This window comes from Centroberyx affinis, unplaced genomic scaffold (assembly GCF_046629955.1).
Source record: "Centroberyx affinis isolate AG114_WGS23_722 - 3 ecotype Tasmania unplaced genomic scaffold, CSIRO-AGI_Caff_v1 ptg006388l_1, whole genome shotgun sequence".
In the NCBI taxonomy this organism is placed as follows: domain Eukaryota; kingdom Metazoa; phylum Chordata; class Actinopteri; order Beryciformes; family Berycidae; genus Centroberyx; species Centroberyx affinis.
The window spans coordinates 20821-44890 of NW_027283244.1; the positions used below are offsets into that span (position 1 = coordinate 20821).

At 39.0% G+C, this 24070-nt stretch overlaps 2 protein-coding genes across 2 annotated transcripts; one reads left to right on the forward strand and one right to left on the reverse strand.

Annotated features, from left to right (window-relative positions):
* Positions 1 to 45: 45 nt before the first annotated feature.
* Positions 46 to 3710, reverse strand: knstrn (kinetochore localized astrin (SPAG5) binding protein). Its single transcript, XM_071512613.1, has 9 exons — positions 3617 to 3710; positions 2840 to 2905; positions 2572 to 2704; positions 2085 to 2114; positions 1848 to 1947; positions 1505 to 1619; positions 1359 to 1420; positions 986 to 1060; positions 46 to 836 (listed from the first exon to the last, which is right to left on the reverse strand). The coding sequence occupies exons 2-9, from the start codon at positions 2859 to 2861 to the stop codon at positions 705 to 707; spliced, it is 669 nt and encodes a 222-aa protein (XP_071368714.1). The 5' UTR covers positions 2862 to 2905; positions 3617 to 3710; the 3' UTR covers positions 46 to 704.
* Positions 3711 to 3913: 203 nt separating this feature from the next.
* knl1 (kinetochore scaffold 1) lies at positions 3914 to 19907 on the forward strand. The gene is made up of 26 exons (XM_071512614.1): positions 3914 to 4053; positions 5628 to 5662; positions 7163 to 7199; positions 7298 to 7357; positions 7643 to 7725; positions 7812 to 7864; positions 8428 to 8449; positions 8563 to 8606; positions 8738 to 8790; positions 9099 to 13304; positions 13407 to 13536; positions 13690 to 13748; positions 13838 to 13933; positions 14016 to 14131; positions 14648 to 14738; positions 15491 to 15607; positions 15710 to 15797; positions 15908 to 15973; positions 16052 to 16091; positions 16212 to 16316; positions 16513 to 16613; positions 17100 to 17165; positions 17572 to 17681; positions 18773 to 18894; positions 19047 to 19172; positions 19559 to 19907. Exons 2-26 carry the CDS (start codon positions 5634 to 5636, stop codon positions 19653 to 19655), a joined length of 6117 nt encoding a protein of 2038 aa, XP_071368715.1. The 5' UTR covers positions 3914 to 4053; positions 5628 to 5633; the 3' UTR covers positions 19656 to 19907.
* The last annotated feature ends 4163 nt before the right edge of the window (positions 19908 to 24070 follow it).

Consider the following 24070-nt stretch of genomic DNA (forward strand, 5'->3'; position numbering starts at 1 on the left):
CTTTCTTACCTAAACATTGCTTCAACACAATGCGATTTTCTTTGATAGTTTGCCATAAGAATATTTGGTTAGACCTACGTTGAGTAACATCATTACAGCAGGTGTCTGTGTGCTTTATCAACATAAATTTAAACATTTGACACCTTTTTAATGCCATGAAGGCTGAAACATAAGACAGATTTTGTGACCGAACCAGGCTGATTTCTCAATGGAAAAAAATCAAAAACACCAAGAAACCGCAGCAATTTCATTTGAATTGCTCCAATACTGATTTGAAGGCTTAACAAGCTTTTCAAGAACTGTATTTGTCCTTGTGAGGCCTTGAGTTTAAACAATATAACTTTCAGCTGCAGACATCCTGTTAAATCTGAAAGTGTCTCTACTTCAGTCACAGGACACATTAGTAATTAGTAAAAAAATGTGTTTGAATTCGACTGAACCTCTAGAAGGGGTCCCAGAGGACATGGGTAATTCTCAATTACATGAGGTCACACAATTATCAAATACATCCAGTGAGTCCCATAATAAGACCCTGCTGTGTGTTTGCATTATTTCAAACAAAGTCCAAAATTACTCAAAAAAAGACACTTTATTCAATTTTGATCACAATGACATTTAAAAAAGGGCAATGATGTACATTAATATACACTGTTTTTAGTAATTACTCACTTATATTTTAAATTAAGAAAATATTTTATTCATATTTATTCCAGTAAGAGTGCCTCCGCTTCCTCCAGAGCTTTTTCCATTTCGGCAACCTCCAGGGAAAAGTTCTCCCTTTCCTGTGTCAGATGATCCCGTGTTTCAGTTAGGTCTTTCATTGTTGTTTGGATTGCCTAAAGATGAGTAAAGTAAGGGACATTTAAAACGAACTCCATCACCAAAACTTAATGGCAAGGTGATAATGGTTGCAATGGTCAGTGAAAGTAATGGCAACTGTTTAACAACTGGTTGCCACTTCAAAAGTCCAACCTATTTGACTTACCTCTAGTTGAGCAAGTTGCACTGATGCAATATCACCAAAGGCCCTTAATTCATTTAGCAGGTCTGTGGAGACACTCTGAAATTGAGAGAATGAAAGACGTGTGCTTACTAGGTGGCTTGATTTTTATAACACCCCAAACTCTGTGTGGATATCTAAGTACTGTGCAATTATAGTATATAATTAAAGTATAAACTTTTTTTTTTCTTAACAGTTATGTGGTTGTGTGATATAGGACAAATAAGTGCATGGTTCTGATTTTATTGCTTCTTTTTCCAATTTTGTTATTTTTGTGTGTTTTGATTTAGCACAGGATAAATAAGACATGACTGTAAATCTGAAGTCAAGGGCAAGTAAAGTGAAATAAAATATGTACCACAGCTTCTCTTCTTTGATCTTCATTTTGCAGGGCAGCTTCTCCAATCCTTTCTCCTAAAACTAAAACATAAAACAGGTTAGAATTTCACAATGTACTAAAGCAAAAACTGTAATTACACTGACAAAAAGGGGATACATATTCACCTGGGTCTATTTTTTTAGCGACTAGGAGAACATGGCAGTCCTTTAGGCGTCTCTCAACATCTGCATTCTCCTTTTCAAGGTCACTGAACTGCACCTCCAATTCAGACACTTTTTGCTGCAATACAATAATGAATGACTGTGTTCACTGACAGAGGTAAACACATTCTAACAGTATGAATGTATAGAACAACATAAATCACATGCTGGAAAAATAAATAGGATGTAAATTATCAAAGCATTTTTTAAAGATGTGTGAAAGACAAGTGGCATATAGGCCACAAGGAGGCTAGCTGATTCTTTTTTTCTTTTTTCTTTTTTTTTTTTACAAAATTGCATTTTGTACCTGTGTCTCTGTGAGGTTTTTCTGCAGTTCCTCATTGGCAGCCATCAAAAGCTGATTTTGGTCCCTCAGCTCTGCCTGTTGCCCATACCTGGTGGAGACTCTATTGAAAGGTACACAGTGAAAACAAGGGTGAAGCTTATAGCAAGTTCAGGCCGCATTGCAGTGTGCACAAAACACATTAAGTCACAAAAAAGGCTATGTAAGGAAAACAAACTCCAATATAATGCATCGACTCACCCTTTGTGAACTTTTGTGGTAAAATTCTTTCTGGAAGACAAAAGTTGGAATATTGTCAATACATTAAAATTGCATTGTCTGTTGTAGCCACACTTAGTGACCTTTGTTAGCAAAGAGATGGCTGCCTACTTCTACAGCAGACCAAAATATTTGGGTTTTGAATCTTTTTGATAATAACAATATTCAGGGGGATGAGAACAAAAAAATTGATATTAGATCCAAAGGGTCTGGTTTTGGAGGGGGTTACATTGTTATCTCAATATAATCTGGCAAAGAAAACAGTATGATAATGTGTTTCAATGTGTTTTACACCTATATGAAATATGTCTAATGACAAAGAGGATAACTGTACATTTAGTGCCACAGATGGACATTGCACCCCTGCCAAGGTGGGTTTATGAGTCGCTTATCCCATAGTCTGCCACACAGTCTCTTCCTTGTGGGAGAAAAAGAGTTTTATTCACACTGTTGATTAGAGGTCTCTTACCTTGGTACATTGTCTTTTTGAGGTTTGAGGATACCATCTGTTTTAGGGATGGCATTAGCGTTTGATACAGCTGCTGTGTCTTTGGATTCCAACTTATTGGCTGTTTTCTTCATTTCTGGATGTGGCTGCAAACCTGGAACATACAGGAGTTTTGTTAATCATACATCATCTTTATTTGACTTTGTATAGACTGAAAGAGGCTTGGTCATTTGAATATTGGGATTATTAAATGCAAAAATAGATAAATCATTTAAATTATTCTGCCCACCTCTAGGGATTTTTGAAGACATTTCTGTGCCTGCAATGAATGCAAGGCCAGCAATGACAAGAACACCTGTACAGAAAGAGACGCTGATTAAGTTAACTGTATGAATTACTGGGTCATTCCTTATTTTTTGTGGACAGTTGTGCCATGGCATTCAAAGCTATTTGCGGTTTAGCACCCATACCGACGGTTCTCTTGTGTCGCGTTGTCAGGCCAAACTCCGTTAAATTTAATGCTGCCTTCTTTTTCGGCAAACATAACAGAAAATCTCAGCTGATGATGAGGACTTACTAGCAAATTTGGTATATACGCGATTCACCAATTAACTCTTATTTAAATTAAAAAAAAAATAGAATAAGAATTTAACAAAAATCTGAATTATTCCAATATTCTTCCACCAAAACACACTGGTGAGAATCAGTTGTAAAAGTTTAAGTTTAATTTAAACAAAAGCTGCTTGGTGGAATATATGTATGCCGAATTTACCAGAGGACCCTACCGATGTATATAACGTTTTAAGTCATGTTTATGGGGTACACATTTTTGCCAATAAGCAGGGTAGAGTAAAATTGACAGATTTGGAATGGGGCTAGGTGTGACGTTTTCTCCAAAACAAGAGAAAACGTCACTTTCCGGTGCAAACTCCACACCGCTAGCTAGCGTCTAGTACGGTTAGCTTGTAGGCTGGTTACAAGTTAGCCATAATTTAGATCTGTCTACTAATATGCATTACACCGCTCGCAATATTAACATCACACAATAAAACAATAACAGGCTTACCTTTACGGTTACGTTTGGGTTGTAACGACAACAAACCGAGCCACCCGCTCGAGAATTTGAAAAAGTCCCGCCCTGTTACGGTCACTTCCGGTTTATTACGATTGTTCCTGTATTAATAAAACCACTTCTCAGCATTTCTCTCGGTCAAATGGTTGTATCGCTTAATTAATTCTCTTTATATTAATTTTATGAACAGTCTTTTGTGGAAAGAACTTTGCTTCCACGGCCCAAGAAAGCAGGGAAATCGAAAAAGTTGACAAAAGACATGGGAAGTACTGCGCATGCGTGGAGGCGGATAAATTCAAACCTGACAACGTTAGCTTCGACTCGCGTATCGACTTAGACAACATGTCAACGACATGAAAACAAGTATAGTTAACAGATAATAAAGATACACCTGTCGTTGTTGTAGCTCCAGACTTCATAACAACTACGAGGTATGTGTTTGCTGTGTGTTTGGTTGTTTTCTTCACATTATGATTGGCAAGCTAACGTTTGCTAACATAGGTACTGTTTTAACTAACGTTAGTTGGCTTGGTAGCGAGGCAAATAACCACCAGATTTCGCCCTTTTCTGACATTTTTGGGGGGAGAAATTGTACATTAACGTAACGTGTTTTTAAAAAAAAATAAATATTATGTGTTTGTGGTTGAATTTGCAGGCTTGTTGGCAAGTGCTTGCTGCGGTAACCAAAGCTGCACTTAAAGTTGTAGGGCAGGGAGGGGTATTCAAACGAGTGCCATGGAGGGCCAAGTGCAGGTTTTCGTTCCGACTAAATATTGTAGGTGATTTCACTGATTAGTTCCTTCTCTCTGGTTGAAGGTGTGCTAACCAGTGAAATAACCTGGTGGTCACCTGGAATGAAAATAGCATACACTCGGCCCTCCATGGCACACGGTTATCCACCCTGTTGAATTCCCCTAGGGGAACAGGGCAGTGCAGGGTAAACCTTAACACATCTAGCCTCTGTTTACCCTCTTTTTTTATTTCATGGAATTGTTTACCCACCTTTTTAGGCTGACATAAATCTTCGTGGCATAAAGTCATACTATACATTTTTGTGTTTTTGTAGATTTGGGTTGCTTGTGATAATTATTCTAAGCGTTTTCACACTTAACATGCCTGTAGTAGAGACTGATGCATTTGAGTGTGTAAGCAAACCACTGCACTGGCAACCACAAATGAAAAATCAAGCTCGTAGTTATACATAGCTGTGTCCTGCCATGATGACAAAAGAACTATTATCACAAAATGTCTGATGAAAGCCATTCATTTTGTTTAAACAAAATTATTGTCAGAATCTCTACCCTAGACAAGAGAAATATCATTGTCTGAGGTGAATGCAGAATTAATACAATTGAAGTCATTTGGAATATTGACTGTCCAGGTGACATTAAGTAATTTATGACTTTTGTTGACCTCCATGGATGACCAAGGAATTGCAACAACATGAACAGGTCTCTAGCGTGTGTTTTGAAAGCCAGAAATCTCAACAACTGGCCAAGTTGAGTGATGGAAGAACTTTGAAAACCCTTGGATAAATTAGTAAACTTAAAGCCATCCTAGGTAGGTTTTATAAGTTGACATTTTGTGTGAATTCAGCAAAAGTTGTCTCCATGTTGGGTTAAATTATGGCACCATTGCTCTGCTATTTGCTTTAAAAGTAAACTGTATTGTTTGGTCACCTGATTGAGGCAAACTCTGGAGCAGGAGGGCATTGCTCTGAGTTATTAGTCAGTTACTAATCATGCCAACTACTGCTGGAAGGGAGAGGATTGGGGGCTAAGTTTGTTCATCTTTCTGTTTTTCTTCAAACTTGCCTACTGCGGCTTTAACATAGATGTAATTTCACCCCAATCCATTTGAAGTTTTTTTTGTTATTTTTCTTTGATGTAGTGATCTGATAATGGCATTACATACAGTAATAACAAATTAGACTCATTCTCATTCTACCAGTTTTGCAGATGCTAATTTCCTGAAACAACCATTATTGTTTTTTATATTTTCACAGTTGAAGATGGAGCCACTTGATACTGCCAAGAATGAGTGAGTGACATTATGGTTCTTTTGTTGTTTAGGGGAAGTAGTTGTCAGTTCCTGTGCCTAAGATAGTCATGTTTGTTTATTTATATAGCACTTTATCACAAGCATGTCTCAAAGGACTGTACAGAGAATGAGTCTGATCTAACTGATCAACAATCAACCATAGAACAGAATACTATAGGACAAACATTAGGAAGAGCAAGACACACAAAAACAGATTATAGTAAGACATAACAGCCTACCTATTCTATATAGCCCAACCTACCAAGGCACCGACAGCCTTAGACCATCCATGCATACAAGTAAAAACGCCCATGAAAAAAACCTAAATAAAAGATAGATAAAAGTCAAAGCAATCAACAGCAGTCAACAATGTAGCTACTCTGTACCTAAACCCCCTTTACGCCTGGTCGGACTGCGATGGGATAGTGCTTAACAACCCAAAAATACATGTGTAAATGCAACCATGACACATAGACATATCGTAATCTGTATCACCCAAACCACTTTCGGAGGTGGTTAGGGATGCATTTGGCCACATTAACAACAGAGTGTGAATGCAGTGAGTCACATAGGATCGTGGCTTTTACGTGGGTAAATGGAAATAAACTTTTGCATGCAGATTCAACCAGTAACCACAAGTAAAACACACAGGCAGCAGGCAGCTTGGACATTAACATACTACCAAAAATGGACATTGATCTAAATGTTACATCAGATCTAGACACCATATGGATACAAGATGTATGTTGGCGTGTCGTATCATGTCAGGTGTAAAGGGGGCCTAATATGGGGGCCTACCTTAAATGTTAGATTTGGAATCTCACATTTGTATTATTTTGGATCAGATCTGATTTTGTTGTGTAGTGAATAGAAGCCCTCATTGGTTGAAAACGCCATGTGTGAGTAACATTTGTGCCAAAAGTAGTTTTCCATTTTGTGTCCAGGGCCTATAAAGTGCCATAATAGTCCAAACATTGTGGTCTATCTCTGGTGATGTTGAGGGCACCCACCCAAAATACACTGTATTTCCATGTCTAAATCAAAGTTATTTATAAAGCGCTATTAACAAAACAGGTTAATCATAAAATGCTTTACAGAGCAACAAAGTACACAAATACAATTAACAAGGACATGTAGTGTCATAGCCCCTACACTCCTAAGCAGTATTGCACAGATCAGGCGAGTGAATGACCCAGGTTCAGTGTGTTGTCTGAAGAGTGAGTAAAGAGTGAGAGAATGAATATGTGAGTGAGTTACTTTCTGGATCCATGAGGTTCTTTACATCGAAACACAAGAGAACACAGTGGCACAGATCCTGTTTCCATGTGCGTGTTGTGCGTAGTGAGTATGGTTATAAGAGAGATTGTTGGATTGTTTGTGGACTATAATCAGGGATGGAAACTGATGTTCTAGTAATCAATACTAGTATGAAATGACCGGTAGCTGTTTGGCTATCTCCACACCAGAGTTGAATATTATGTTTCATGTTTTATTTTTCAGTGAAAACCGTAGATCATCCAAGCGGCGCATTTCCTCGGTCAGTGCTATATGTGTTTTCAGTCAACAAAGTATTTGTTTTTTCTCTGCCAGTGTACAAGCAAATGACCGATGAAATGTGCTACTCCTTATTTTCAGATTTTAAAAGCACCACGGACATCCATTCGATTTTCCGACCCAGAGGAACTGGTAATCCCGGTAAATGGATTGCTCTATTTGAGATTTTGACCTATATTCATGAATAAAACAGTGGGTCTTTGTTAGTAATAATCACACAGTCATGTTCAGAATATTGGTACCTATAATTCTACTGTCACTGTTGCCTTTCTGAAATTTTCACCATGTAAATGTAGTGTGTTTTGATAATTTCAATCCAACCTATCACATCATTTTGCATAAACCAAAACTGAAATATAATATAATTGAGTGCTCACAGCTTAATTTATTTTTTGTTTAATGTTATTAATTCTTATTTTCATTAAGGTGGAAGTTGCCAAACCAGTGGAAAAGAGGAATTCAAAAAGAGTCAGTTTTGCCCCTGCCAACGATGTTCTTCTGTTTTCAAAGTGAGACCCTAGAAAAATAGATGACCGTCTTCATTTTCCACAAAGACAGTGATAGTTTAACTTTATTTCTACTTTTCTATTTACAGGGATGTGAAAAATGTCTCTTCTGCCCAAAGTCCTTTACAAGACTTAACAACTAGTAAGTAGGCTATGTTTTAGTGATTAGTGGATTACTGTTTTGCCTTCATAGTAGTTGGGGTTAGTACAGGATAGGGCTGGGCGATATATCGATATTATATCGATATCGTGATATGAGACTAGATATCGTCTTAGATTTTGGATATTGTAATATCGTGATATGGCATAAGTGTTGTCTTTTCCTGGTTTTAAAGGCTGCATTACAATAAAGTGATGTAATTTTCTGAACTTACCAGACTGTTCTAAAACAGGGAAGGAAACCCTGTCTTTGCATTTTATTTTGATCACAGTCTTGTTTTAATGAAAGTGCTTGTGACATCTCACATGTGGCTTTGACTTACAACTGAACATTTAGCCCACTTCGTAGAAAATACCGAGATATATATCGTGCATCGCCATTCAGCCTAAAAATACCGAGATACGATTTTTGGTCCATATCGCCCAGCCCTAGTACAGGGGTTGGAATTAGAGGTTGAATTAGTCCTGCTGATGCAAACTGAAAATAAGTTGCCTTGCACATCATGATCTTTACATTTTAACATTTGTCCAATCTTTATTCCACAGCAGTGGCAAATGTTGACCAGAGGTAAGCTGATTTAGTCATGGATTAACTGTCTGAGCAGACCAGTCAAATTCCCTACTCTTCCATATTAAAATAAATGTTAATAAAATGTTTTCTCTATGTTCTCTTACCTAAAGGGTCCAGATGGGTGTAACTGAAGAAGGGATTCAACCAATCACTGGTAAATTGGAAAGATGACTTAACCATGCTTTTTTCCTACTGGCTACAATGGAATGAATAATCTGTCACAATTTACAGTAAATTACCTCTTCTCCTCACCTATAACTCTTATATTCCTATCTCTAAATTTAGGTATGGAAACCTTGTTGAATGCTCCTCTACATGCCTGCCAACAAAGACATGAGGTGAGCTTAGAAATTCACTTACCTTGCTGTTTTGCTTATTTAACGATTTGTGTGATTCTTAATTTTTTAGCTGTTTGGCTGTTTGGCTATCTCCACACCAGAGTTGAATATTATGTTTCATGATTTATTTTTCAGTGAAAACAGTAGATCATCCATTTTTTTCTAAGAAGTGGTGACAACTGTTCTTTTGGTGGCCCACTACCACTGAATGATAAAACACTGTATAATAATGCTCATTAGAGATGTGCTCATGGGAAAGTCAATTTTTAGTGTGCATGCATTTACATTGAGTGACTTGTCTTCCTCAGGAGATTTTCATGGTCAACCCAGATACTGAAGATGACTGCATAGAGAAAACAATGATGTTTGCTGCAGATGATGCATCTATGGACGTGACCCACAGTCACACTATAATCATTGACAATGATTCCAAATCGAATGCAGTTCTGCCAGACCAAAATTGTGACCCTTTACCTACTTGCAGAAACATGGATTTTTCTTTCTCCATGGAGAGGAAAAAAGGTGAGACATGTGGTCCGCCTAGAAACATACCCTCATCAGTACATGGTTTGGATCCAGAATTTGAAAATTTCCTTGCTAGTCTCTCTAAGCTAAGTGGCCCCAGGGGTGGCACTCCTGTGATGACCAAAGTGGTGCCCACTGCTGCACCATCCCCTCAAGAAACTGTTGATACAAATGGCTTCCTGGCTCAGCTTAAAACACAGAGGGCTGCTGTGGATAAGGAGAATGAGGCTCCAGCTTTTATGTCAACTATGATGGAAAAGCCACTAAACAAAACCAGGAAAAAAAGAGAATCGTCTAATAGAAGTGTAGTCTATCCAGAAGATGATGTAAGCATGGATATGACCGAGGCTCATACAGGCAATATTGTGGGAAACATATCTATGAATGAGCCTCTTAAATGTCTGTTTCCCACACAACAATTGTACCCACACTCCGGTCATTTGAAGACAACAGAGATGACTTTGCGACAGCAAAACTCTGAAGCACTGGGATATACATCATCTAACCCTAATGGTATGGAAATCATAAAAAACCCAGCAGCTGTCATTGGTTCCAAGATGTGTGGGCGTGAGTTGCCCTCTCTAAATGTAACAAGGAGCAAGTTGGACCTAAACCTTGGTGAAAATGGCATGATCTCACACACGTACAAAACTTCTCCATCTGAATCTGATGACATGGACATAACAAGAAGTCAGACTGTTGCCATTGAAGCTGAAAGCCTCCATGCTGTCAATACTTTGCAGAAGAAAAAGCAAAAGAGTTTGTCTTTCATGATGGCTTCAAGCAAAACCAGTAATGCCTTTGAAGCTCATTCTGATGACATGGAGTTTACAAGTTGTCAAACTGGGATCATTGAAGTAAAAAATCTTGATGCTATAAAGGCCTCAGTGAGTGTTGGCAGTAGAGGACCAGTCAGAATGTCAAAAGATGACAGTAGTATGGATATGATGGTACATCAGAGAGGAGGTACAAAGTACAGTGATTGTGAATCTGATGATATGGATATAACGAGAGGCCAGACAGTTGTCATTGATGCTAAAAGCCTCCGCACAGTCAATCCTTTACAGAACCAAAAGCGAAAAAGTCTGGCCTTGATGACACCTTCCACTACAGCCAGTAATACCTTAGCAAATGAGTGTGGCATGGACATGACTAAAGCTTTCACTGTATCCATTGATATTTCACAGTCAGATGGCTCAAGAACGTCAGATAAGCCTTTGGATAGCCTCTTCCCAAAAATGGATGATGAAAGCAGGACATGGAGAACAGAAGCTGATTCTGATGACATGGGGTTCACAAGGTGTCAAACTAGGGTCATTGAAGCAAAAAATCTTGACCCTATAAACCCCTTATTGAGTTTTGGCACTGGAAGACCAGTCAGTATATTGGATTCAAATAAAAAACAAGAAGGTAAAGAAGTTACAAAGTACCATACTTGTGAATCTGATGATATGGAAATAACGAGAAGCCAGACAGTTGCTATTGATGCCAAAAGCCTCCATGCAGTCAAACCTACGCAGAACAAAAAGCGAATGAGTCTGGCCTTCATGACAGCTTCCACTAAAGCCAGTAATACCCCAGAGAACGAGTGTGGCATGGACATGACTAAAGCTTTCACTGTATCCATTGATCTTATTTCACAGTCGGATCGCTCTAAAATATCAGAGAAGCCCTTGAAAAGCCTCTTCCCCAAAACCGATAATGAATTGGAGACATGGAGACCGGAAGTTGATTCTGATGACATGGAGTTCACAAGGTGTCAAACTAGGGTAATTGAAGCAAAGAATCTAGATCTTGTAAAGCCCGTATCGAGTTTTGGCACTGGGGGACCTGTCGGCATGCTGAATTCAAATAAAAAACGTTCAGAAGATGACAACGGTATGGATCTGACTGCGTGCCAAGGAAAAGGTATAAAGTACCTTGATTGTGAATCTGATGATATGGAAATAACGAGAAGCCAGACAGTTGCCATTGATGCCAAAAGCCTCCATGCAGTCAAACCTATGCAGGACAAAAAGCGAAAGAGCCTGGCCTTCGTGACAGTTTCCCCTAAAGCCAGTGATACCTCAGAGGTTGAGTGTGGAATGGACATGACGAAAGCTTTCACTGTATCTATTGATCACATTTCAAAGTCAGATGGGTCAAGAATGTCAGACAAGGATAACCTGTTGCCCAGAATAGATCGTGAAATGGTGACATCAAACACACCTGAAGCTGATGGCATGGAGTTTACAAGGTGTCTAACTAGGGTAATTGAGACAAAAAATCTTGATATAAAGCCCTCATTAAGCGTTGGCAATGGAGGGTCAGTTGTCAAACTGAATTCAAATAGCGAACGTCTTGCAGAGGGCAACAACACAATGGAAATGACCAAAGCTTTCACTACAGCCATTTTAGGGAAAGCATCCCAGAATTTTATCCATAGAGACGAGACCATGGCCAAGGTACCCACAACTACGAGGACTAATGTTGTGGCAGAGGGTAATCTCTGTGAAAGCGGTTACACAAATGATCAGCTCACTTGTCACTCAGATGACATGGATTTGACAAGAAGTCGGGTAGTTTCTCTTGATTCTGAAATCACAGGAACAGGGAAGCAGGTCTTCTACAAAGAAAGGGAAAGTCTTTCATCTTTACATTGGAAAACTCCAATTTTAAGAGAGATGATTCCTTCCTCTGATCAAAGTACACGCATGGATGTGAAATTTGACTTTGGGACCAAAGGCCTCAATGATAAGCTGCCTGTAACACCTGATCCTGCTGAGTTAGAAATGACAAGAAGTCAGGTTGTTGAATCAAAATTCATCTGCATTGCAGATGATAGTTCGAAGAAAATTGAAAATCTGGGCAACTTCCCACAGTCAAGTGTACCATTTGAGGACCGCTCAAAGGCATTACACAATCAAGAAAATGGTACAGACATGGAAATGACTAGAGACAAAGCTGGTCCTACAAACCAAGGAATGGTTAATGTCTCTTTGTCTACGAGTGTGTCATCAGAAGACCATGAAATGGGGGTGACCAAAGTCAACACAGTGAATATTGAACAGTTGAATGCACCAAGGAATGCAGTGACATCCTTAGCAGTTCCTGAGTGTCAGTTTAACAACCAGACAAACCTTCCAGATTCTCTTGACTCAAAGGAAATTAAGAGCAGAAAAGACCCTGAACTAAGACATGAAAATAGTTCTTTATCACAGAGGTTGGGAAGCTCACCCGATATTAGTCCTGCCATTCACCAAGTTGATAAGTTATCTTCCAAGAATGCTCAGACCAGACGAAGGAGTTTGGCTGATCTCCAGTCAAAACTAAGAAGGATAAGCCACAGGATGAATGAAGCCACTGACAACATTGCCATGGACAGCCGCACTGCACCTTTGTCTCAAGTAGAGAACGCAGCGGACAAAAACTCAATCAAAACTAAATCCCTGCCTGTTGTGAAATGTGATCTTGAAATGGGATTGACGGACAAAGAAGATAATGCACAAACTGAAAATTTTACTCAAGGGGAACAACCCTCTATAACTGCTCCTCTCAACTTGAAGACTAAACGCCTTACTTCAAGACTGTCAACGGGGGGCTTTATGCCCAAGCTCCCACAAAGAAGCAAACCTCTTGAACCAAACAAGGTGGAATCCAGTCATGTGAATTCTGTGGGAGAACATATGAAAACAAACACCATCAGTGTCACTCAACAATTTAGTAACAGCATACTGATGGATAATATTGATGATGAAGTGCTTCCCAACATTAGCAGTGATGAAGATTTGTCGGAAACCCTGGACACAAAGACTCGTCAGAGAATTGGTGAAAAAGAAAGTTCTCCCCAAGGGCTCAACATTGATGAACCTTTGGAGGAAGAAGTATTTGAAGAGTCCTTTCCCAATGTTGTCCATGGCAAGAAGAGACCTTTACCAGTAGATTCTCATGAAGATAATGTGGAGGATGAAAAGAGAAGGAAACCATCCACTGACAACATTGTTGAAACGGTAGGTCAAATTAGAGTATAGTATGTTCCAATTTCTTAAATTATTTTCAGAGATTGTTAATATGTGTTTATACAATTTCCCCCTTGCCTGTTCTCTTGCCAGAGTTTACCATCTCATGCTGTTGAGTGTGACAGTAACATTACTGCAGCTCCAAGCATCATTACACAGACCATCGACTCCTCTAACAGTAGCAACACAGCCAATATCAGATGTGAAGCAACATTTGAGTCCAGTAAGTTCTCATGCTATCAAAGTAATTGGGTATCATTAAGAATCCATGTCAATATATATATATATATATATATATATATATATATATTTATAATTCTGTCTCTCCTTGGATATTGGTGGCTCTTCTGTTCATTAAATGTCTTTCTTTTTTCAGCTTTTAAACAAAGCCTGTTTGAATCCCAGCTTGAAGACTGCACCAATGATATACAGAAGGTAGCCTATGTCTTCGACCGTTCTCTAAGATGAGCTATTCATTATGTTCATGGCAGTTATTTCATTGCCTTTTTATGTTTTGATTACAGAAACTCGATGACAGCATTACAGTGTTGGAGTTCTTTAAACTCTTCAACTTGGACTTTGTCATCCATAATCCTCGGCAGAGTGTCCTCCCTGGCAAAGTATGCTAATCTTCATTTACATATAATGAAAAATGGCATGCAAAAACAAAATGTAGTAATGTGATTTTTTTTCTTTTTATAGCTTGCGTCAGATTTGGATCACAGACCAAAGGATTTACTGAAAGACATCCATATCAACCATCCTAAACAGAAGCTGTATGAGGCAGACCTCCAGAACCTCACACAGAAGGTGGAGGGGTATGTACATTTTTGTTTTTAAAATACTTTTATTGCTATAAATGTACTATTTTCCCACATTTACCATTACATACCAAGTAGGGAGTTATGCAAACCCTTCCCTTCCCATCGGATGGATGGGAAAAGTGGTCATGGATTTTGTAATGGCCATGTTTTGGTTTCATTGAAGTCATGCCTTTCTAGATCAAAATAGTGAGTCAATAGAGTCAAAATAGTGTTTTTCATCAGGCTAAACCAATCATGTGGTTGTGTAATGGGCTTGCAGATTCCCTAAATCAAATGAATGCCTTTTTTTTTTTTTTTTTTTCTTTTTCTTTCTTTCAAAAATGCAAATAGAAAGATGCCTGCCAACACTATTGCTCCCAGAGTTATGCATTGTTTTAGCATTATTCTGTTGACCATTATAAGACATGAAAATTGCCTGGAGGGACCTGGTGGACATGATTTCTGGAGGTCAAATAATACGACTGAAGCTCAAAGAGAGGGCGGTGCTATTTTTTTCCCTTTTTTTTTCAGGTTGAAGGTCCGAAAGAAGGATGGAGAGAAATCTCTAAAAAGTGTCAATAGAGCTCTTTGGGAAGAGATGAGAGGCCTTTCAGAGAAAGAGGTATTTAACACTTTGATTTTCTTGCTTTCCCCCAAAGGATTAATTAATGACTGCATTTTGGCTTTGTCTCTTTATTGGCAACAGCAAACAAGCAAAATTACCTTTTTGAGGAAGTGCTCCAGAAAACAAAATATTACTTAAGATAGTCTGCGTGTGTATATGTTAGAACTTTGATTTCCAACCAGTATGAAAAGGAAATGTAACATAACTGCTAAGCGACTTGACTACAGATGACTGAGACGATGAGTTTATAGTTGACTGCTCAAGAATTTAACTACACTTGACTACTATGAGAATACTGATGATGTTCATGGCAAGGGATTTGAAGGAACAGGTTCAAACCATTGCTTCAAATTTTGGCTGTTTATACATTAATCTATCATTTGGAAGCCAGAGCCATTAAACTTTTAGGACATGTCAGCACTTGTCATCGAAGATCTAGTCATACACAATGGGAAAACTGATTGGAAAACGGGATAAGAAATAGTTTGCTTCAGGGCTTTCTAGTGGCTCAACAGACTCATGACACATCATGTACTTGGGATATTATGGGTTCAAATTCAACTCAGATACCCTTTTACTGCTGCATCTTTTCTGTCACCCTCCACTATAATAAGGCAGCAATGCCTAGAATGGTCTGAGTCCACACCCACAGCAGAACCTACAGTGTGTGGTTCCAGAAATGGGAATAGTTTGATTCGGGTCAATCAGATTTTACCATTAATCCTCATTGCATGTATTATCACCCACAGCTGAAATGTTTTGGTGCAAAGTTAAAAGAGAGAAGTAACTTCTTCAGAAAGAGAAGCAAAGTCCAGTCACATGAAATGAAGGAGGTCCTGTACTCAAGTCTTGTGCAGGCCAATCTGGTAAGAGCCCTTACACACTGAATTACAATGTTGGAGACCTTTTTTAAGACTTAACATTGTTTTAAGCATGAAATATAATTGTGACATATTCCATCTTCTCAGGAGGAACAGCTTAAGTTGAGAGGAAAGATTCAAGAGGCTGATGAGATGCTGAAAAGCCTGGATGACTGTATTCATGAATTGGCAACCGGTATGTGACACTGAAAAACAAAACACGGCTGTCCTGCTTATGATACCACCTATTGTGTGCCATTTTGTTTAAATGTACTGAGTAACACCTTGGTTCTTTTTTTCCCCTAGAACTCACTGCAGTTGAAGGGAAGGGTTTAGAGGACAGTAAACCAACTTTGAAATCGAGTCAGCTAGGTACATTTTGATACCACTTGATGTCTTTGCATTAAATCTTTCTTAAATTTCATAGATTAATGAGTTATTTTTCAACAGGCTTGGAGAAGGTCACTCAGGTGGTCGCTGATAATGAAAGGTAAGTTGATAATATCATTGTTCATAACTTTAGACATAATCCTTCCATGGAAAGTTGAACAGAAATGTAGATTAACAAAGTGACTATAAATGTAAAGTTTTCTTTTCGTTCTTTCCACAGACAAATGTCCGAACTGGAGATGCAGAAGAAGCACAAGTTGGACAAATTGAACAGGCTCAGAACTGAAACTCAGGATCTTGAGAGCCACATCACCATGCTGCATTGGTCAGTTTTTGGTTTTAATGGATTTTCAAATCTCACAGCGCTATACCTGTATATTTTTCTAAAAACATTTAGCCTAATTTCTGACAGCATTAGTCTTTGACCTCAAACAAAACCGATTACTCTGTACAGCTTTGTTTTCAGCTTTTGTCCATTAAGATGTAAAACTAAATGCCTTTTTGTAAATCCTTCACTTCAGGGTCAATGAATGGAAGCTTGGGGAGAAGAGGGACAACTGCACAATCTACACCTTTCTCTACGAGTCCTTGCATCTAAAGTTGGTGTTTGAAAAATGTGATGGTAAGATTGTCATATCATCTCCAGCAGACATTAGAGCAAATCAACACTAAATCACTTTTTTTTTTAGCTGTAAACACGGCTTCTATATAGTGAATAGCATTAATCTTGTACTTAATTAAAACATTTTTTCAAATTAAGTCCTGCATCTGCTTCTTGGGGCAGAAAATCATTGTCGCACTGCTCTCTATGAGCTGAATCTTTTAACTGTGCTTCTGACCACACCTCAATCAGTGATGTCAAGGCAGCTATTTGTCTTTGGCAGTGTCAAATTCTTTGCGATCAGAAAATTGTTACCTCCCCCAAGTAGAGCTGGGTGATCTGTCATCACAGACACACACCCCTATTCACTCTTGCTCCCCACCCCACTTTGTCGCATCTTTCAAAATTGTGTACTAGCCAGAGACTGACTGAAAAAGGTGTACTTCCTTATTGTATTTTGTTAAAGTTAAGTCCAAATAACTCATTGACTTTTTTTCTGTTTTTAAGGAAATGATGCTGATGATGAGTCTCAGCGGAAAATATCAGACATCACTTTCAAACTTCAACTGGATGGTGAGACGAAAACAAAACGTACTATTTTATGTCAAATGACATTGTGCTAGCTACATTCTCACCCTCTGGATTTTCTGGCTCCGTGTGCTGAAGCGCATGTTGTGTGCTCGGGTTTGTGTGGGTTCAAACCCTGACTCATCTCTGTTTCTCTTCCAGTCACCTGAAAAAGAAAAATCTGACATAAATGTTCATACCAGAGGTGCATTTTAATATCACATGCAAATGTAAGGCAGCTAAATCATATCTCAACACAGTCCGGATACAAGGCGTTTATGCCAGGTGTATTGCGGGCCTCTGTCTTTACTGTAAATTTCGTAAAAATGTATAAAAACTTGAGAAGGGAGAGAGTCTTATTTTAGTTTGTAAAAATAACCTCATTGGAGCATTTTGTTTTGTTTTTAACTAGATGAAAAGCCACAGTCCCACGCCCACCTTGTCCACAAACTACTATCCCAGTACATCGAGGGACAAACTGCTTGGGTGAAGACATATCCAACGAGTAGATTCGTTCCGAAGGTAGGTGTGAAGGGAGGTACAGAAAATTAGATATTATACGGTAGGCTGGGAGGGTGCTGCAGGCTGGGAGATCAGCACCTTTGCACCCACTTATAAGAGTAGTGTAGGTTCAAATGCTGTCACATCTTGTCCATGGACAAGCTAGGAAGAAGCAGTTCTTGCAATCATCATTTTTTTTTTTATGGCTGATACTTTTAGATGCAAGATGCAAATAGCAGATATTTTATGCTGATAATCAGTATCTTTAAATTTGACTATTTTAATGCCAAAAAGTTTCAAGTATTCAGTGTTTTCCCCCAGAATTGTATTCTTGTCAGGGTGGAAAAGCCTCTGAAACAGCATTTAGACCATGAGACATTAAAACTCTCCATTGAAACCATACATTTTTTTTTTGGATTGGTTAGCAGCTCTGTAAGGCAGGGTGACCCATCACATCTAGTCAATGGTAGGGGAAAGTCGGCCTTACATGAAGAATTGATTTACAAAATCATAATGTAACAATTGAATAAATAAAATGTTCAAAGAAAATAAAATGTCATTGCAGGTTTGACATACTGTTTTTATGTAGCTGTGGTCAGAGAGCAACCTAAATCATATTGGTAGTGGACAACATGACTGGCTGATATCCAGTGCTGTCCTATTATTTTAGTGCTATCTATGTAAAAATAGAACTATCCTTTTTTTGTTACTCGAGCTTTCCTCTGTGATTTCTTTTTGTATGTTTTGGTTTTTTAAGTACAAATGACTTCTGATATAAGAAATATTTCATTTTGGTGTAACATGAATAGTAGTCAACCTTCAGCATTGTCCTGGTCATTAGTAATGATGTGATCTGGTCATCTGGAAATCATTTTTTTTAAATCCATCTACCAACTAAAGGTTATCAAATAAGGTTAGATTATTTTTTGTACTCCTGAATCAGTTTTTTTTTGCCTGTTTGGCAAAGTTTAGAAAGAGAGCCTGAACTCTGATGTTGAGTACATACCTCAGGTGGCAATAATAGCCAGGTCACACCTCCTAAACATACAGAAAATGAAAATGTACCAAAGTAAAACGTTGCATTGAGGTGTTTTATCTCCTGTTGTGTCTAGCTACTGCATGACGTAGGTCTGGTGGTGAGTCGCTGTCGTCTGCTGGGAGAGGAGCTGCGCCTGCTGAAAATGTGGGGCGCTCTGAGGCTGGATATCCTGGACATCAGCTATGTGGACACACAGTAAGAATTGTTCCCCACAAGAGTTAGTTAGCCTGCTCACAATATTTAGCTGCTGTGATCATACACAGGTGACATCTTGCCAAGTTTTCTCAAGTTTATACCCTTTGGAAAAACCAAGCCGCATTATAGAATATCCTCTTGTCCTCCTGTAGAGTACGCATTGTCTTCAGCAGTCTCAAGGCGTTCTCCAAGTTTGAGTTTTCCGTTGCTTTCACTTCGACGTACCCCTACTGTGTCCTTCAAGTGCAGGACTTCAAAAACCACATCGGAAGCACAACGTAAGTGTGACTCATACAAAGTAACACACATTCAGGACGCTAAAATTCAATAATCATTTTCAGGACCAGGCTCAGGTGGAGGGTTCGGGGTATGCATGATTAGAGTGAGGGAAACTACATTGACTTTAAGAGAATCACTGAACTAAATATTTAATTCCTGTGTTGACTTTGCCACTAGTTAGAAAATCACCTAGCTGCTTCCTGGTGTGTGGATGTACAGCTCACCAGCCTCCAGTTGGTTGATGCTTGTGTGAGTTCTATCGTACTGCCTGGTGGACGAGCGCACACTGTGTTTCCCTGGTGCAGGACTCCTTGGGCTCTGTGCCGCCTAAACAGTACTTGCCACAGTTGGATGTGACTAATAGCTGGTGTTCATGTATTTGCAGGATCCATCAGATCGAGGAAATAGTGTCATCCGTCACTCCAGCCAAGAACTACTTGACTAAGATTGTCAAGAGAATTCATGAAGCTCTACTTTGCTGAGATGGGTCTCAACAAAAAGCTGTACTCCTGCCACATTTTAGTCTAGTACAGTAGAGGTGAACATATGTAAAAAAAAAAATGTATTTCAATGTATTTTACGTGTTCCTAGTACATTGTTTCTGATCTTTTTGTCCTGTTATACATTTGAGAATTGATATATTTGTACATTTCTGTTGCTAGACGAGACGCTGTCAATTTTACTCCCCAGTGTCGTAAAAATATAATTTTTTCTTGTCCCCTGTAGTTCTAACTAAATCACTTTTCCCTCTGATCTCTTGTAAATTTAAAAAAATAAAATCTTTGTTACTATTCTTTATGTCATTTCCTTGATTAAAATATTTTGTCATTTTAGTGTTTTAAATATAATAGACAGTCACAATGGTAACACTTGTTCAATGTGTTTTAAACTCTGGTTTAAAAGACAACAACTGCTACATGGCACCTTAATCAGCACTCATTCAATTATGTCAGCTTTCATAAGGTGTTCATCTAATACTTGTTATAGCTGTGGAACAGTATTGCTTTATTGAGCAAGAACTTCAAAATAAGAGTCCTGGTCGCTGGTACCTTGCCTTTCCAATGAAAAGGCTCATGAAACTGTTTCATAAGCTAAATACTGTCCTCCATGATAATTAACATCCACATATAGTCTCATCCTGTTATTGTGTGGTTTGTTGACTACTTGTGCACTGGAAAGTGGGTTAAGTCTGCATTACCAGTGATAAAAACAGAAATTTAGAGACAAATCATAATCTAAATACAGATACAGCAGTTTAGCCAACATGAACTGAAGAAATCTATGAGTCTTAAAATGTAGGCTTTGTTAAGGTTGATATGATCTTAATTAGAGGTATGTGGGGTGTTGATACTAGAGGAGGAAGTTTCTCCTTCATATAGTAAATTCAGTTTTTCTACATTTTTATATTCTGTTAATAACTATAAAAGAAATTCAATTACATATATACATAGATATACAGTAGTTGCCATAACCAAATTTTCCAAAATGTGACTTTACATTTACTTATTTGTGTGTTTGGCGGACAATTGCAGTGTGAGACTAACTGAGATTACTTAAATTGTCAAACATCGCTCTAGTTCTAATTTCCATTCTCAAATTAGACTCTAAAATGCATTTTCATTGTCACTCTACCACTCTTGGTCTCTGAGCTTGTGTGGGCTCTAGAGGGCGCTGTAGACCTGTAAAATAATATGCTTGCCATTCATCACTTCCTGGGTATTTGTGTCTGCATGGTAACAATACACCTCGTAAGTGAATGACAGCCAGTTCCCTACATGCCCCAATCCATATTTTTGGACCAAGTCCATTTTGTCCTTTAGTGGTATAACCTCCCTAGAATTCTGCCTATATATTATGCATATTTCTCCCCATTTTTAAAAAAAAAATTTTTTCAGAAATGAACAAAACATTAAGTTTCTAGACATATTTATTGATTCATGAAACATTTCAATGACTTGCTGTAGCAAGGCAAGAGAAGAGAGATACTGTATATTCTAACTATGAGAGAGAGGCTCATTCTTTTTTTTTTCTGACTCAGGCAAGAAAAACAGCCTTGGTTTTAGGTTGAACAAAAGCATTTTTGAGTGTATTCGATGGGGTTTTGAAAGGTTTTCAAGGGTTTTTTTTATTTTCTCTATCCATAGAGGACCATAACTAAAGTTCAAATGAAAATCAATCAAAATGAAAATCACTAAAAGGTGATTTCGCATGACAACAGTGATTTGTGACTAGAAGGCAGCTGTATTACTGAATCAAATAAGGAAATCAAAACAACATATGTGTTTCTTTCACTGAACAAACTATTACTATTACTGTGCTGCAAAAAAAAAGAGGGGGACCAGATGAACATGTGCGTGGCCTTGACGCCGTCCTCCCTGCCCATTTGCTCCGGCTGAGACGTGACTGACGTGGACAGTGTCCCGGGGTCGTCCGAAAGGTCAAACAGCCAGAGACGGGCTGCTGGGGGGGGGGGGATCGCAGAGGAACGTCCGCTCCCAGAATCCCCCCCCCCCTCCGGGTCACAGGTCAAAATGGACTTTCCAAACCGTCACCCTCGAGTGAGCCGTCGGGGAGGACGAGTTCCTCCGTCCCTCCCCCAGGAACAACGGCTCCTGTCAAACCCGCGCAGAGGACACAGAGGGTCGCCAAGCAGAGGGGAAGTTTGGCTCTCCTGACCTCCGTGCCGGGGGGTCAACTCCATTTCATTTCAATCGATTCATCAAGGGATTTCTCATCAGTCACACTTGTGAAATTAAGATTCGCTCATTGGGAGAGCATTACAGACCTGCAAAGCATTCTGAAATTTCCAATTTCTTGTCCTCTCTTCAATCCCATATTCTCTGCGATTGTTTTTCACAATGCATGTCCTTGTATGCTGCTGAGTGACTGCTGGCACATGCAGCTGAACTGTGTATTTCTTTGTGATTCGTATGAATGTGTTTTGTTCTCAGGTCTCATGTGAAAAAGAGATCTCGATCCCATTGAGACTGCCTGATTAAATAAAGGAAAAATGAAAGAATAATTCCCTTGGTTTTGGATTCTTCAGTCTTCTTAGCTTGCTTTTTAGACACTGCATAGGTTTTTTTTTTATTGAACAAACAGGAGAAGCACCCACCCAATTATACACATATACAGCAAATAAAATTCTGTGACTAAATCGTGTTCCTATTCAAAACACAACACACAGACACATAAAATCATCTCCTCTAGTAATAGTGGTAATCACCTGCATTTCATATTACAGTAATTCCACTGTTGTCTCTCAACACACTTAATTGTATGAGATGTCAGACTAGCATTCTACCAATTTAACAGATTTGACTTTGATTAAATCTCTTGAAAGGAAATTCCCCAAATGGCTCTGCCCATTTCATCTTCGTTGCGCGGCTGTGTTCGACGAAAAATCATCTACAAAAGCTTTGTTTTTTTTGTTACACTCAACCCGCGTGGCAGCTACGATCTCAACCCTGTTATTATTGCATGAAATTAAACAATTATGTGGGCAATTATATTTTCAGTGTCTGACGCAGATGAATCTGCTACCCTGGAATCTTGTTTGGATAGGAAGGGTGGGCCCATGCAGTGGAACCTTTGACAGCTACAAAAAAGACACAAATCATTAAGACATTCTAGTATATTCAATATAATGGTTCAGTATACATTGGTGGATTTTACATTTAGCATTTTATTTAATCATGTAAGGCCTAATAACCTTGTCAAAACCATTCTCTACTCGACATAAAGTGCATCATCACATATCACAAGTGCAATGAATCTCTGTTTTCCTCTCTGAGCGACATAAGTAACAGTTCATCCTGATTATGGCGAAATCAGGTGACAACACATTGTCACCATACAAAAGGTCTAATAGTGTAAAGTGGAACATTTGGCCTCTGGCAACCTGGCTCAAATCTGTTTATCCACAGATCCAGGAGCAGTATTTCACCCCGCTAACCGCATCAGTGTCCCCCCCGCTGACAGCAGGGAGGAGGAGGCGTTAAGGTGGCGCCATTGTTTCGGGAAGATGGAGAACTGCATCGAGGTTTCATTCACTTTATCAAAGAAAGAAGAGAAAATACAATGAAGAGTGTGCCCTTTTGTTCAGTATGAAAGGTTATTTCCTATATCCTAATCCAAGGAATAGGATTAACTACAAGAGCATTGAATTCCAGGCCCTGATGATCCACTGTGATAGTTGTAAAACTGTATGTCATGTGTGTTAAAGGATTAGTTCACCTAAAAAATAAAAATTCTGTCGTTATCTTCTCACCCTCATGCCACACAGGTGAAGTTTATTTGTCCACATAATACACAGCTGCTCTAAGAACAGCGCCACCCTCCTGTTTTGTGCCATAAAGTGATCCAGCAGATTTCCCGCCAAATCTGACCCAGTGGCACACAATGTATGTGTGTGTGTATGTATGTGGGTATGTGGGTGGATCTAAATGTCTCCTAGTAGAGAGCTAATTTCCAGCAAACCAACAACCATCGCTGTAATTGTCATGAGAGACTGCCAATAGGCCTCCATTGTCCTTCCCTTCCTTTGGCCTCCCCGTGTGCCTCGGTGGCCATGTTTGTGCACAGAACCACCCAGCCACCTCTTATCATACGTATCTTTAACAGTACTGCTGGGGTCCAGCTGTGACAGCTTCACTCATACAGCGAGATAAAGATAAAGGCAGCACTGTTTAAATAAAGCGCTGGTCTCTGTAGAGCAGGTCCAGAGGAAGGGCCTGTATTGTAGCCGCAGCACAATGGATTCATTCTTCAGGCATTACACCCACAATATATAATATTGCCTCTTAAGAGGTGTGTGGCATGAGAAAAAGGGTGTAAGGGAAGCTGCTGTACACTTTGCATGCAAGTAGAAGCACGTAGCCTACATGTACATGTACAC

Excerpts from the sequence above, each read along its gene's own strand:
- knstrn (XM_071512613.1), bottom strand. The coding sequence starts at position 2,861 with ATGTCTTCAAAAATCCCTAGAG. Across the intron at positions 2,115-2,571 it reads CAAAAAGACAATGTACCAAG|AAAGAATTTTACCACAAAAG; the intron begins GTAAGAGACCTC and ends TTTGTCTTCCAG. Across the intron at positions 1,061-1,358 it reads ATCAAAGAAGAGAAGCTGTG|AGTGTCTCCACAGACCTGCT; the intron begins GTACATATTTTA and ends TCTCAATTTCAG.
- knl1 (XM_071512614.1), top strand. The coding sequence starts at position 5,634 with ATGGAGCCACTTGATACTGCCAAGAATGA. Across the intron at positions 8,791-9,098 it reads CCTGCCAACAAAGACATGAG|GAGATTTTCATGGTCAACCC; the intron begins GTGAGCTTAGAA and ends TGTCTTCCTCAG. Across the intron at positions 15,798-15,907 it reads TATTCATGAATTGGCAACCG|AACTCACTGCAGTTGAAGGG; the intron begins GTATGTGACACT and ends TTTTTCCCCTAG.